Source organism: Phaseolus vulgaris, chromosome 5 (assembly GCF_000499845.2).
Source record: "Phaseolus vulgaris cultivar G19833 chromosome 5, P. vulgaris v2.0, whole genome shotgun sequence".
NCBI classification, from domain to species: domain Eukaryota; kingdom Viridiplantae; phylum Streptophyta; class Magnoliopsida; order Fabales; family Fabaceae; genus Phaseolus; species Phaseolus vulgaris.
In genome coordinates this window covers 26418556-26431855 of record NC_023755.2, presented here as the reverse complement: position 1 = coordinate 26431855, position 13300 = coordinate 26418556, and the positions used below count along the sequence as shown (strand labels likewise).

At 40.2% G+C, this 13300-nt stretch overlaps 1 protein-coding gene across 1 annotated transcript; it reads left to right on the top strand.

The window, feature by feature from the left end:
• The first annotated feature begins 591 nt into the window (after nucleotides 1-591).
• On the top strand, nucleotides 592-2448 carry LOC137834204 (uncharacterized). Its single transcript, XM_068642266.1, has one exon. It carries the CDS (start codon nucleotides 592-594, stop codon nucleotides 2446-2448), a length of 1857 nt encoding a protein of 618 aa, XP_068498367.1.
• The last annotated feature ends 10852 nt before the right edge of the window (nucleotides 2449-13300 follow it).

Below are 13300 nucleotides of genomic sequence, written 5' to 3'. Positions count from 1 at the left end.
TCCTAATTTGTGAACTAATGTCTGACACCTCGAAAGGCACAACAATCATTACGACTCTTCAGCTTTTATTCACCTCGAGCCTAGGGGGCAAGTGTACCGGTAGGCACCGGACGAACGTGGCCGACCGACCGAACGCATAATAGATGTGAGGGCATTTGTATGACAAGCTAAGGTGGTTAAGATACACCTCCGAAGAATAAGGAATACGCGTTTAAAGAAGATATGTTCTCCGGGTATTCCGGAGCACGACTGGTAAGACCTATCCATAACCACCCTGAGCCCAAGGGATAGAAAGCCCATTGGCAATCCTATAAATACGGTGCTCAAGCCAGAGAAAGGTACGTTTTCATTCACTTACTAAACCACACTTAGAATCTCATACTTACTTGAGCGTCGGAGTGCCTTCGCAGGTACCCTCCCCCGCCCGACCGAAGGAGACACCAAGAAGGAACGACCGACCGAAAAAGAAGAAGATCGACACGTCAGCAATTTCACTACGTCAACCGACCGTGCCTGGGCCCCATCTCTCCACTCAGGTACAATTGGCGCCCACCGTGGGGCCGAGGCAAGATTGCAATTTTTAAAGCTATAATGGTTGCAACAAGGAACAACAACGACGCTATGGCAGAACAGATGACTATGATTCAAACCCTCCAAACTCAGATGGAGGAACTGCGGCAAAAGGGGATTGAAGACCGTCGTCAACACGAAGAGGATAGGCGCCGTCAAGAGGAAGAAATCGCCTTATTGAGAGAGCAGAATGCACAACTCCAACGACAGGTTGATAATCCCAAACGAGAAGGCCAATCCCATATGGCCGACCGAACCGCCTCTCGCATACCTACACCGGCCGACACCAATCCTGCTTCCAGAACTGAAATAGTCGAAAGAAAGATAAGTAAAAGGGGTCATCCTTTTACAGACGAAATCATCACCACACCACTTCCTGACAAGTGGAGAGGCCTCGTCATCAAACTCTATGACGGCTCGACCGACCCAGACGAGCATTTAAATGTTTACAAGACGCAAATGACTTTGTATACCACAGATAACAATGTGTGGTGTAAAGTATTCCCCACGTCGCTCCAGGGAGAACCTCTTACTTGGTTTACAGAGCTACCTTCGAATTCCATTGACGACTTCGACGTCTTAGCCGCAAAATTCTCTACTCTATATGCCACCAGCCGACTGCATCACATGTCTTCCATGTCTCTACTAGCGGTACAACAAGAGAAAGGTGAATCTCTCAGAACCTTTTTAGATAGATTCAACAAGGCATGCATGAATATCCGAGGGCTCAAACAGGAAGTCACGTTACACCATTTGGTTTCGACCATCCGACCAAGCCGTTTTACCGAAAGTCTCATCAAAATGCCGCCTCAAGACATGGAAGATCTTCGAACTCGGGCAACCAAATTCATGCAAATTGAGGAACACATTGACTATCACCAACGGTTCGAAGCCATCGGATCCGGAGTCCTCAATGATCAAACCCCGAGCAAAGAAAGGGAATTCGAGACCGAACGGACCGTTCGAACCACCCCAAGGTCCGACCGGAACAGAGGAGGCCGAATCCCCAGGTTTAATAGTTACACCCCTTTAATTGTTCCGAGGGGACGAGCCCTAGATGAAGCACTGCAAACGGATTTAATTCCGACACTAAAACAGTATCAAACACCACCGAATGCAGATACTGCTAGGCGTTGTCAGTACCATCGAAATTTCGGTCACACGACCAAAGGATGTCAAGCGTTGAAGGACAAAATCGAAGAACTCATCCAGGCTGGCCATTTGCGGCAATTCGTCAAGAAGATAAGAAATTCAAGATCCCCACCACGAAGTACCGACCGTCCATCCCGTGGTGACGACCGGTCATACCGTAATAACTACAAACGCCAAACTGATCATAGCCAGGCTTCGCGGAAACACAGTGAAAGCCCCGTTCGGCGTACACGCGCCCGCAGCACAAGTCCTGACCGAAACGCCCGCCCTCGTCAACGAGTTCGCGAAGTCATCAATATGATTGTTGGACCCGTTACCTTGGGCGAACCAAACCACGAAGCAAATTATATAGCCGGAGGCTTTGTCGGCGGCGGGTGCTCAAATTCTGCCCGAAAGAAACATCTCCGGGACATTCAGTTCGCTCATGCTACTACGAGAAGGCGCCCACACATACCTCCGATCACTTTCACTGACGACGACTTCACAGCCATAGATCCAGCCCAGGACGACCCTATGGTAATCACTGTGGAAATTGACAAGTTCACAATTGCCAAGACTTTGGTATTCCAGGGCAGCTCGGTCGATATATTATACTGGGATATCTTCAAGAAAATGCGCATCCCAGAAGCAGACATTCAACCTTATAACGAACAAATTGTAGGGTTCTCAGGTGAACGGGTTGACACTAAGGGGTATATAAACTTGTATACAACCTTTAGAGAGTAAAGACGGTCTGCATAAAACAATAAACATACGATATCTCCTGGTTAACGCCCAGACTTCCTACAACATCCTGCTCGGCCGACCGTCCATCAACAGATTAAAAGCCATTGTTTCCACCCCACACTTAGCCATGAAATTCCCTTCGGCCAATAACAACATTGCAACAATCCATGTCGATCAAAAAATCGCTAGGGAATGTTATGTTGCGAGTTTGAAAAATGAACCAACTCGGCGACTCTACACGACCAATCCGGACGACCGACCCCCGCAAAAACGAGGACGATCCCCGACTCGGCATTCCGGACAACGCATGTCCCGTCGCCAAATGATAGCCCTTGTTGATCTTGACCCTCGTATGGACGACCCCCGCATGGAAGCAGGAGAAGACTTGCATCCATTCCCACTTCAGGATGATCGCCACTCTACACATATTGGCACCTCACTAAAGCCGGACGACCGAGTTGCCATCGGCACAACGCTTGTTAAAAATGCTGACCTGTTCGCATGGACGGCCGCTGACATGCCTGGCGTAGACCCGAAGATCATTACCCACCAACTGTCATTATATAAAGAAGCTAGACCGATAGCTCAGAAGAAAAGAAATTTAGGAGACGAACGATGCCAGGCCGCACGTGTCGAAGCTGATAAGTTATTACAAGCCGGATTCATCCGAAAAGCCCATTACACTACATGGCTAGCCAACGTAGTTATGGTAAAGAAAGCAAATGGAAAATGGCGAATGTGCGTTGATTACACGGACCTCAATAAGGCATGCCCAAAAGACTCATATCCTCTGCCTACCATCGATCGTCTCGTTGATGGGGCGGCCGGACATCACATCCTCAGCTTCCTTGATGCCTATTCAGGTTATAATCAAATCCAAATGCACCCGGCCGACCGAAAGAAGATAGCCTTCATGACTGATTCCGATAATTTCTATTATGAAGTTATGCCCTTCGGACTGAAGAATGTCGGGGCCACTTATCAAAGACTAATGGATCATGTGTTCCACAACATGATCGGCCGGAATGTTGAAGTCTATGTCGATGACATTGTTGTCAAGTCCGACTCATGTAAGCAACATGTTGCTGACCTAAAAGAAGTTTTTCAGGCCCTCCGCCAGCACCAGATGCGACTCAATCCCGACAAGTGTGCGTTTGGCGTCGAGGGGGGAAAGTTCTTAGGTTTTATGCTTACCCATAGAGGCATAGAAACTAACCCTGAGAAATGTAAAGCTATTTCCGAAATGAGAATCCCCAACTCCATTAAGGAAATTCAGAGACTCATCGGTCGGCTCACCGCCTTATCTAGATTTGTTCCCAAACTTGCAGAACGAACGAGACCCATCGTCCGATTATTGAAAAAAGCATCTCGCTTTGAGTGGTCGGCCGAATGCGAAGAAATTTTCCTCCAATTGAAAACTTTTCTATCTTCCCCACCGGTCATCCAGAAACCGGACGTCCGGGAGCCGATTATAGTCTACCTCGCCGTTTCAAACGAAGCCGTTAGTTCAGTCTTAGTGCAAGAAATTAATTTTGAGGAACGGCTAGTTTATTTCGTTAGTCGCGCTCTCCATGGCACCGAAATCCGATACCAAATGATCGAAAAGGTGCCTATGGCTTTCATCATTACCGCCCGACGAATGCGTATGTATTTTCAAAATCATCGTATCATTGTTCGGACAAATTACCCTATTGTAAAGATTCTCACTAAACCAGATTTAGCTGGACGAATGATCGGATGGACGATAGAACTATCCGAATTCCATATTCAGTACCAACCACGAGGAGCCATCAAGTCGCAAGCTCTTGCTGATTTCGCAGCCGAACTCACTCCTTCCTCAGCCGAGACTGAACAATCATCGTGGATTTTATACGTGGACGGCTCCTCCAACGAAAGGTCGTGCGGAGCTGGAGTCGTTTTGGAAGGCCCCGGCGAGATTGTCATCGAGCAAGCCCTAAAATTCGACTTCAAAACTTCAAACAATCAGGCCGAATATGAAGCCATTTTAGCCGGTCTACGCCTCGCTCAAGAATTGGAAATCACTAAGTTAATTTGCAAAAGTGATTCCAGACTAGTCATCGGTCAGCTTAATGACGAATATGAAGTACGAGAAAGCTTTCTGCAGCGATACTATCACTTAGTCAAACAGTTAATGAGCACATTTTCGGAAATTTCCATGCAACACGTTCGATGCAATCACAATACTTGCGCGGAGGCCTTGTCCCGGTTGGCAACCACGAAGTGTAAGGGAATACATCGGTCGGTCATCCATGTTACGCTCGTACGCCCAAGCATCGACCTACAGGAATGCCTAACGACCGACGCGGAATCTACTTGGATTACCCCAATTAAGCAATATTTACTCGATGGCACATGTAATCCTCTCGGTGAAAAAACCATGAAGCTGCAGGCCGCCCGTTTCGTCCTAATTGGCGACGACCTTTATCGCCGAGGTTATACCCGACCACTCCTTAAATGTTTGACACCCGACCAAGCTTCCTATGTCGTCCGAGAATTGCACGAAGGAATTTGCGGCACTCACTCAGGCGCGCGAACAATGGTTGCCAAAGTATTCCGAGCCGGATACTACTGGTCGACCGTCCAAGGCGACTGCACCAATTTCGTCCAAAAATGCCTTAAATGTCAAGAGTTTGGCACTTTGTCCCACCAAAAACCTGAGGAACTCCATTTTATGTTGTCACCTTGGCCGTTCGTCCAATGGCGTATGGACATCATTGGCCCTTTCGCCCCCGGTAAAGGCCAATGTAAATTTTTACTGGTCGGCATTGACTACTTTACCAAGTGGATTGAAGCTGAACCTCTAACCGCGATCACCGCTCGCAATGTCCAAAATTTCGTATGGAAAAATATTGTTTGTCGTTTCGGCCTCCCACAGATCATCATCACCGATAACGGTCGGCAGTTTACCGACCGGACGTTAGCTGAATTTTACGAGAAACTCCACATCAAACACATCACCAGTTTCGTCGAACACCCACAAACAAACGGCCAAGCAGAAGCCGCCAACAAGGTCATTCTGAACGAGCTGAAGAAACGTCTTGGCCCAGCCAAGGGTAACTGGACTGAAGAACTCCTAGAAGTCTTATGTGCGTATCGCTGTACCCCTCAGACGACCACACAAGAAACGTCGTACAGCCTAACATATGGCACTGAAACCATGATCCCCGTCGAAATTGGAGAACCTTCCCTCCGCCGACAAACCCTTGATCTTGACCTAAACAAGGAAAGTCTCTCTGTTGGCCTAGATCTTATCAACGAGCTTCGACACAAGTGTAGAATTCGTGAGGAAGCATGCAAAATCAGAGCAGCCAGGCGGTACAACTCCAAAGTTAAACCAAGACAGTTCCACAAAGGTGACTTAGTATGGCAAATGCGAGGCGACGCCCGGAAGGAAGGCGGCAAGTTTTCTAGCAATTGGGAAGGACCATTCCGCATAGCAGACACAGCAGCCGGCAGAGCCTATTATTTAGAACATTTATCTGGAAAGAACATACCGAGAACGTAGAATGTCACGCATCTCAAATTTTATTACAGTTGAATTAATAAAAGTGCACTCTTTCCTTGCTCAGTCGGTTTTTCCCTAAGAAGGGTTTACGACCGAGAAGGTTTTAACGAGGCACTATAAACTACACTCCTCCTATTTCTTCTATCACTCCCAAACTACGCCTAGTTCGGCATCCGAATTATCACATTATTACTTTAACGTAATCAGAATTAATTATGCCTCGTTCGGCATCCGAATTATCATATTACTTTAACGTAATCAGAATTAATTATGCCTCGTTCGACATCCGAATTATCATATTACTTTAATGTAATCAGAATTAATTATGCCTCGTTCGGCATCCGAATTATCACATTACTTGAACGTAATCAAAATTAATTATGCCTCGTTCGGCATCCGAATTATCATATTACTTGAACGTAATCAAAATTAATTATGCCTCGTTCGGCAACCGAATTATCACATTATTACTTTAACGCAACCAGAATCAATTATGCCTCGTTCGGCATCCGAATTATCATATTACTTTAACGTAATCAGAATTATCCATGCCTCGTTTGGCATTCGCATTATTACTAACGAAGTCAAGCATACCTCGTTCGGCATTCGAATTGTCAAACTATTACTAACGCACTCAGAATTATATTACTTTCTTGTGATCGGAACAACCTACGCCTCGTCCGGCATTCAAATTAATAAAATCTACTTACGACAAACAAACAAGGTTCAAAATAATACGTTCAAAATAAAACCATTGTACGATGCCCACATGCCGGGTCCAGCAATTATCTACGGAATATTCATTAATTCTTCAAACGAGGCGTCCGGCTATGGCCCCGGAGTCTCAGCCTCAGCTTCCTCATTATTTTCGCCAGGGTTAGTCGGCACCAGCTTTCCATCGACCACCATTTACTCTATGTCGTATCGGTCGTCCTCCAGTGGGGCACCATGCAGACAAGCCACTTGTTGGATGCCCAACCGGAAGTATTCTTCGCTAATGCGAAGCATGAAGTCGTCACACTTGGCCACTTCCGCTTTTAGAGCCTCCTCCCGGTCGGCTCCTTCTTTCAGTTGCGCCTCGAGACTCTTCGCGAGTTCCTCTTGCGCTTTTAAGGCCGTCTGCTTCTCCTCCAACTGGACCTTCAACCTCTCTGCCTTCTCGGTCGACATCTTTGTAGCTTGAGTGGCCTCGGTCACATCTTTCTTCAACCGAGGAATGGTGACGGTCGTCACTCTCTCGAGCTCTTCGACCACCGTCCGGCTTGCCATAAGCGCCCGGCTTTGTAACTCTAACGTTTCTACCATCAGTTTGGTTGTCGGGATGGTGGCAAAAATCTCATTCTCTTCCGCGGTCAGCTCCGCCTGCAGATGGGCCGCTATGTTCATGCCGACCGCCAACAGCGTTGGCTCAGAAGTCGTTCAGGATGGCCCAGCTCGGCCCTCCTAATTTCCCTTCGGGGGCCGACCCCTTTTCTTCGCAGTAGCCGAGGCCCCCGCCGTAGGCACCGTTGTGGACGGAACGGCCGCCAACGCCCCGGTCGTGTCGACAGAGGCCGACTGACCATCCCTACTCTGACGCAACTTGTTCATATATTCATGCAAAGAAGCGTCCGCCCGACTCATAATTTCTGCAAAACACACAGGATTAAACACTATTAATGAAGTTATTCAATCAAACCAAATTTACAATCACATACCAATAAAATCCGCCCAGGGATCGGACGACGCATATAACGAAATTATCTCCCTCGTAGGTAATTTGTGAGGGAGTTGGTCAAACACCATCATAACGGCCTTATCCAAAGCCGACAGGGCCGTACGGGAACTCGTGTTAAGTACAGTCGGATTCTGGGTCCAATGGAACGGAAACTTGGTAACATCATCATTATAAAAATACTCTCGGCCGTCCGGCTCCACAAATATCTTGAAATATCATTCCTTGAAGTTCTTGTAGGACGTGGTAAAGGCCGCAAAACGCACACTCCCCGGACGGCTGGTCAATGACACCCAACTTACCGGGTTGGCCGAATGTATTTTATAATAAAATAAAAACACTTCCGCTCTGGGCGTCAAATCAAAAAGTTGACACACCATTCGGAAGGCCTGCATGCACGCCCATGAGTTCGGATGAAGTTGGGTTGGAGCTAGGTTGAGAAACCGTAGCACGTCCATCGTGAACTCATCGAACGACAAAGTCACTTTCAAATCAGCGAATAACGTACTATAAACATAAAAAAAATCTACTGGAGCGTTCTCCCTTCCATGACAGACATGGTCGGTATACCCACATATTTCAGCAATAAGAATATCCGAAGGTAAACCCGACCGCACGACAGGGGCCCTAGCTATCACTTTATCCAGGTCGTCCGGTTTCTTAAGAACAATGGGTATATTCCTAACATTAATATCTACCCACTCGTATTCCTGAGCCCAAGGGATAGAAAGCCCATTAGGCAATCCTATAAATACGATGCTCAAGCCAGAGAAAGGTACGTTTTCATTCACTTACTAAACCACACTTAGAATCTCATACTTACTTGAGCGTCGGAGTGCCTTCGCAGGTACCCTCCCCCGCCCGACCGAAGGAGACACCAAGAAGGAACGACCGACCGAAAGAGAAGAAGATCGACACGTCAGCAATTTCACTACGTCAACCGACCGTGCCTGGACCCCACTCTCCACTCAGGTACACTTATTATTCGTTTACTATTCTAAACCGTCATGTAATGTTACTCACAAAGGTACTTTCAAGAACAAGTCCAACAATAAATAATTAAAATTATGAAAAACGTAAACAATAACTTCTTAACATTTTTTTAGTGAGAAAACTTCAATAAGTTTATGATTTTTTAATATTTTATTTAAATATTGAAATTAATATTACTTTTTTTTAATTCTAGTCTTTAAAAATAATTTTCCTAATTTGTGAACTATATGGATCAACATGAAATAAATTAAATTAAATTTTAAGTAAAATTCTAAATTATTTTAAACGTTATTTTTAGTTTTTCTTAGTTCCTGAGAAATATAACTGTGATATAAATTTTATAAAGTATAAGAAAAGTTTTGAAAAATATTCAAATTGTAATTTAAAGAGTTTTTGTTTGTAGTCGCGATTTTTAGTGGAATGATATTATGGTAGATTTGGCTTGGTGAATCAAAGGGTTGAAGTTAGAGTTTTACTTTCTGAGCGTAATTCAAGATATTTTATTTTTAAACTTTTAATTATAATTTGAATTTTTTTATTCTTTTTAATTATTATTAATAAATATTATTTTATGTTCATTTTTATGATACCTAAACAGTAGAAAGTGGGATTTGAAACTAAATTTTTTTAAGAATGACAAAAATCTTTAATTATTACATCAGTCAATTATTATTGTGATGTTATGATTATTATTATACTTATTAATATGATTATCAATATCAATATTATTAATAATAATATATTCATATTACTCATATAATACTAATAATATTATTTATATTACTATATTATTATTATTAATTTTATAATATTAATAATATGTATACCTATTAGTTATGATTATTATTATTTATTATTATTATTTATGAATATTAGTTATGATTTTATAATTATTCATATATAATATTTTAATATTATATGTATAATTATTATGATAATAGTTAATAGGTAATAGAGATATGTGGGTAATAATTGGTAGGTAATAGAAATCTGTGAGTAAGAATTGGTATGTAATAGGATCCGTGGGTAATAGTTGGTAAGTAATAAAGATCTGTGAGTAATAATTGGTAGGTAATAGATATCTGTAAGTAATATTTGGTAGGTAATAGAAATTTATGGGTAATAGCTGGTAGGTAATAGAGATCCATGAATAATAATTGGTAAGTAATGCTAAATTTACCTATGAATTAGATTTGTGGGTAATATCCGTATATAATATTAAATTTACCTACGAATTCATATCCGTGGGTAAAAATTTATAAATAATACTATTTTTTATAGTGTTTTATTTCCTTGGACAAACCTTAAACATAACATATTAAGGTAAGGTGAATTTGTCCTTAAATACTTTATAAAAATGAAATTATTTTTTATTTTATATAAAACAACTAGTAAAAAAATATATAATTTTTTAAAATGTTTTTTTACAAGTTTATTTTAATTCATAATAAAATCATTTCATTCTTTGATTATTTTCTTCTAAAAATATCTAGAATTAAATATATTTTTGGTAAAATTGGTTTTTCTCTCTAATTCAAACTCTAAATCTCCTAAATATACAATAAAAAAGCTATTAAAATATATATAATATTTTAATAAAATTTTTATTATAAATATCAGGATATTTAAAGTTTTAATTAAGAAAAAAACTAATCTTATATAAATAATATAATAAGAAAAAAATATTTAAATCAAATATTTATAAATAAAGAAACTTACTCAAACCTACTTAAAAATCATACTTGTTTTGTCAGCACTTACTAGTACAAGAATATTTGTTCTTTTTTTTTGGGAAAGATATATAGTATAAGAACCTATTATTTGCATAAAAATAAATATACAAATCATAGAACCCCTTTGTAGGTTATCATATTATAAGCTAAAAGGCACATGTCCTTTAACTTTTAATGTAAAATCACTAATTTATTTTTATGTCCTAAACCTTGCTCTACTTATCAGATCATATAAAAAAATGATGCTGATAGGTTTGTGAGGGCCCCAATTGGAGGAGTACAACTTTTTACTGAATTTTTAAGAATATAGTGGGTGATGACGAGTCAACATTTTCATACGAAGGTTTAAGAACAACTTCGCATATATGTTCCCCAGTTATTAAATTTAGCAAATTTTGAGCTTCTAGTATTAGAAAAATAGGCAGGTAGTACGTTTCTATTAAATTCATCTTTTTAATATTAAATATATTACGAATATACGAGAATCTTAAAAAAAAAATACGGAATGTAGTTGGTAGTTTAGGTAATCTAGAGAATACTTAAAGAATAACATAATGGATATGTACAGAGTAATTAAAGAATAAAGAGTTATATTTATTTTACTGCATTACAAAGTAGATTATATACTATAATCAACACAAAACATTATATATATATACCACCTGTGATTCTTATCTGGTTATACTGAGCAATATTTCTTCATATTATTAACACATTGTCAATTATTGAGAACACTTTATTTATTTATATATATATATATATGATCATTTGATATTTAACGGTCAAACTTTTGTACTCGCACACCTTAAATGACTCTATTATTCAATCTAATGATTAATTAGATTTTATAAACTATATCATATTTATGAAATTTTATGTAAATAAAAAATTAAGATATTTCAACTTCTAAGTTTATTTTGGGTGTCCAAATTTTAAAAGCTATTATTTGCATCACATAATTTAAAAATAGTTCACTTTTGATCTTACAATTATTCTTTCCTAGCATTTTAGTGCCATTGGTGAGAATGAATTGTTGTATATGAATTAGTGTGATGATAATATTGTATATGAATTATCAGTTTTTTTTTATCAGCAATTATCTGTATATACAATACAAAAATAATAATTATTGAAGGGGACCAATGCAGTTTTACGTAATTTTCCTTTGTCTTAGTCCTATAATGAAATCTATCTATACATCATCAAGGATAGTTCATTCGCAGAGATCATGAGTAACAACAAAAGTTTGGTATAACCATGGTCACTTATTTCTTTTCTTAGGTTGATCCTCATGGATCCCTGTTGTAATCTTTCTGAAGAATCCACAAAGGTATGATAACTGGTTACCTTTTCAAGGATCCTAAACTCAAAACTATTATAAAGTTTGTAGAAAACTTTATTCCTTCAATACCAACTTTTTTTGTTCCATCAAGTAATCACTTTATACATTGATTATAATTCACATAGTGTCTGCTAGGGATAAAGATTATAATCTAACGCCCAATTTTTCTTAGCAAAAAGAATTATATAATATGAGCATTTGAGGGAGTTCAATTCATTTACAAATTATAGACCACAAGAGGTTCTTAAAGATTTAATTTGTGAAGCTCATATTCTTTCATAATCTAAGGCCAAGTACTTGAGAGTGAGAAAAATTTCTTATAAAATCTCAAAACTCGTTTTGATTAAAATTGATAACAAAGCACACATGTTCCTCTTTGTATGTTAAGTGAGCAAACTATCTTATTAAGAAATAAACTAATTTTCATACTCTAATATCCCTGCAAACATGCAATATTTAATCATGACTAACTTAAAATGTAAAACAGAAGAAAGTACATAAATAAACAAAGCCCTATAACTAAAAATTCCATATTCAATGTTGATATATGACGCAACACATTTGAAAGGAGAACTCAAAGGCGTTTTTCGTTTTCAGAACTCTTTGAAAGTCTCAAAGCAACTTCTTCTATTCTCAACTTTTTACCACAATTTCTCGATTCTAGAATTAATCCCAAAGGTCATTTTATAGGTCGGAACGGGAAACGTTCTAGATGCCTCGGCGATATGTTTAAAATGCATTAAGGTCAAGAGATGATTAACAAGGTTAAGTCATACGGAGAACTAGATAATACACTCTTAACCACGATCCATACGTTAATCTCAACTCAAGAGTATCAGGGTTCATCACATACATATAAATAAGCACAACTTCCAAGGAAAAGGTACGTCATTTTACGCATTTATTGCATTGAATACCGAACACCTATTTGAGCGTTGGAGCACCTTTTGTAGGTGTCCTCTCGACTGAGAGCAGATGAAGGAAGAGAAGTTTATCCGAAGGTAGTGAACTAGAGCGAATGAAGGAAGTAAAGCCCGACCAAACCTGAAGAGTTAGAGAAGGAGCGAAGGGAGGTAGTGACGACCGACCAATGTGGAGAAGTTAAGTGTTTAGCCGGTAGAAATTCTCTCAGTCCCTTTTGTACAAGAACAATTGGCGCTAACTGTGGGGCCAAGAGATATGGTAGAGAGAAGAGTGAAGTAGATGGTATCTACCAGGAATATGTGAATGAGAAGATGTTTGAGGCGAGTAGATGGCCTTGCTTATGTCCCTTCAAAGAGAGATGGCGGAAATGAAACACAAGAATGAGGAGGAGATTCGAACTCTCTGAACGGAGAATGAGGACATGAAGCGACAACTGACTGAGGGTAATCCACCCCTGAAGCAACAACAAAAGATCGATGTATCCCATGGCAGTTAACACCATGACAAGCCCTCATTCTAGCTAATCGAGCCTTCTACTACAACGCACCCTCGGAAAACAGTGGAGGAATTGCAACTCAACCAGTTGTTCTACACAATCGAAACAACGAGACAATCGATTC

Excerpts from the sequence above, each read along its gene's own strand:
- LOC137834204 (XM_068642266.1), top strand. The coding sequence starts at position 592 with ATGGTTGCAACAAGGAACAACAACGACGCTATGGCAGAACAGATGACT.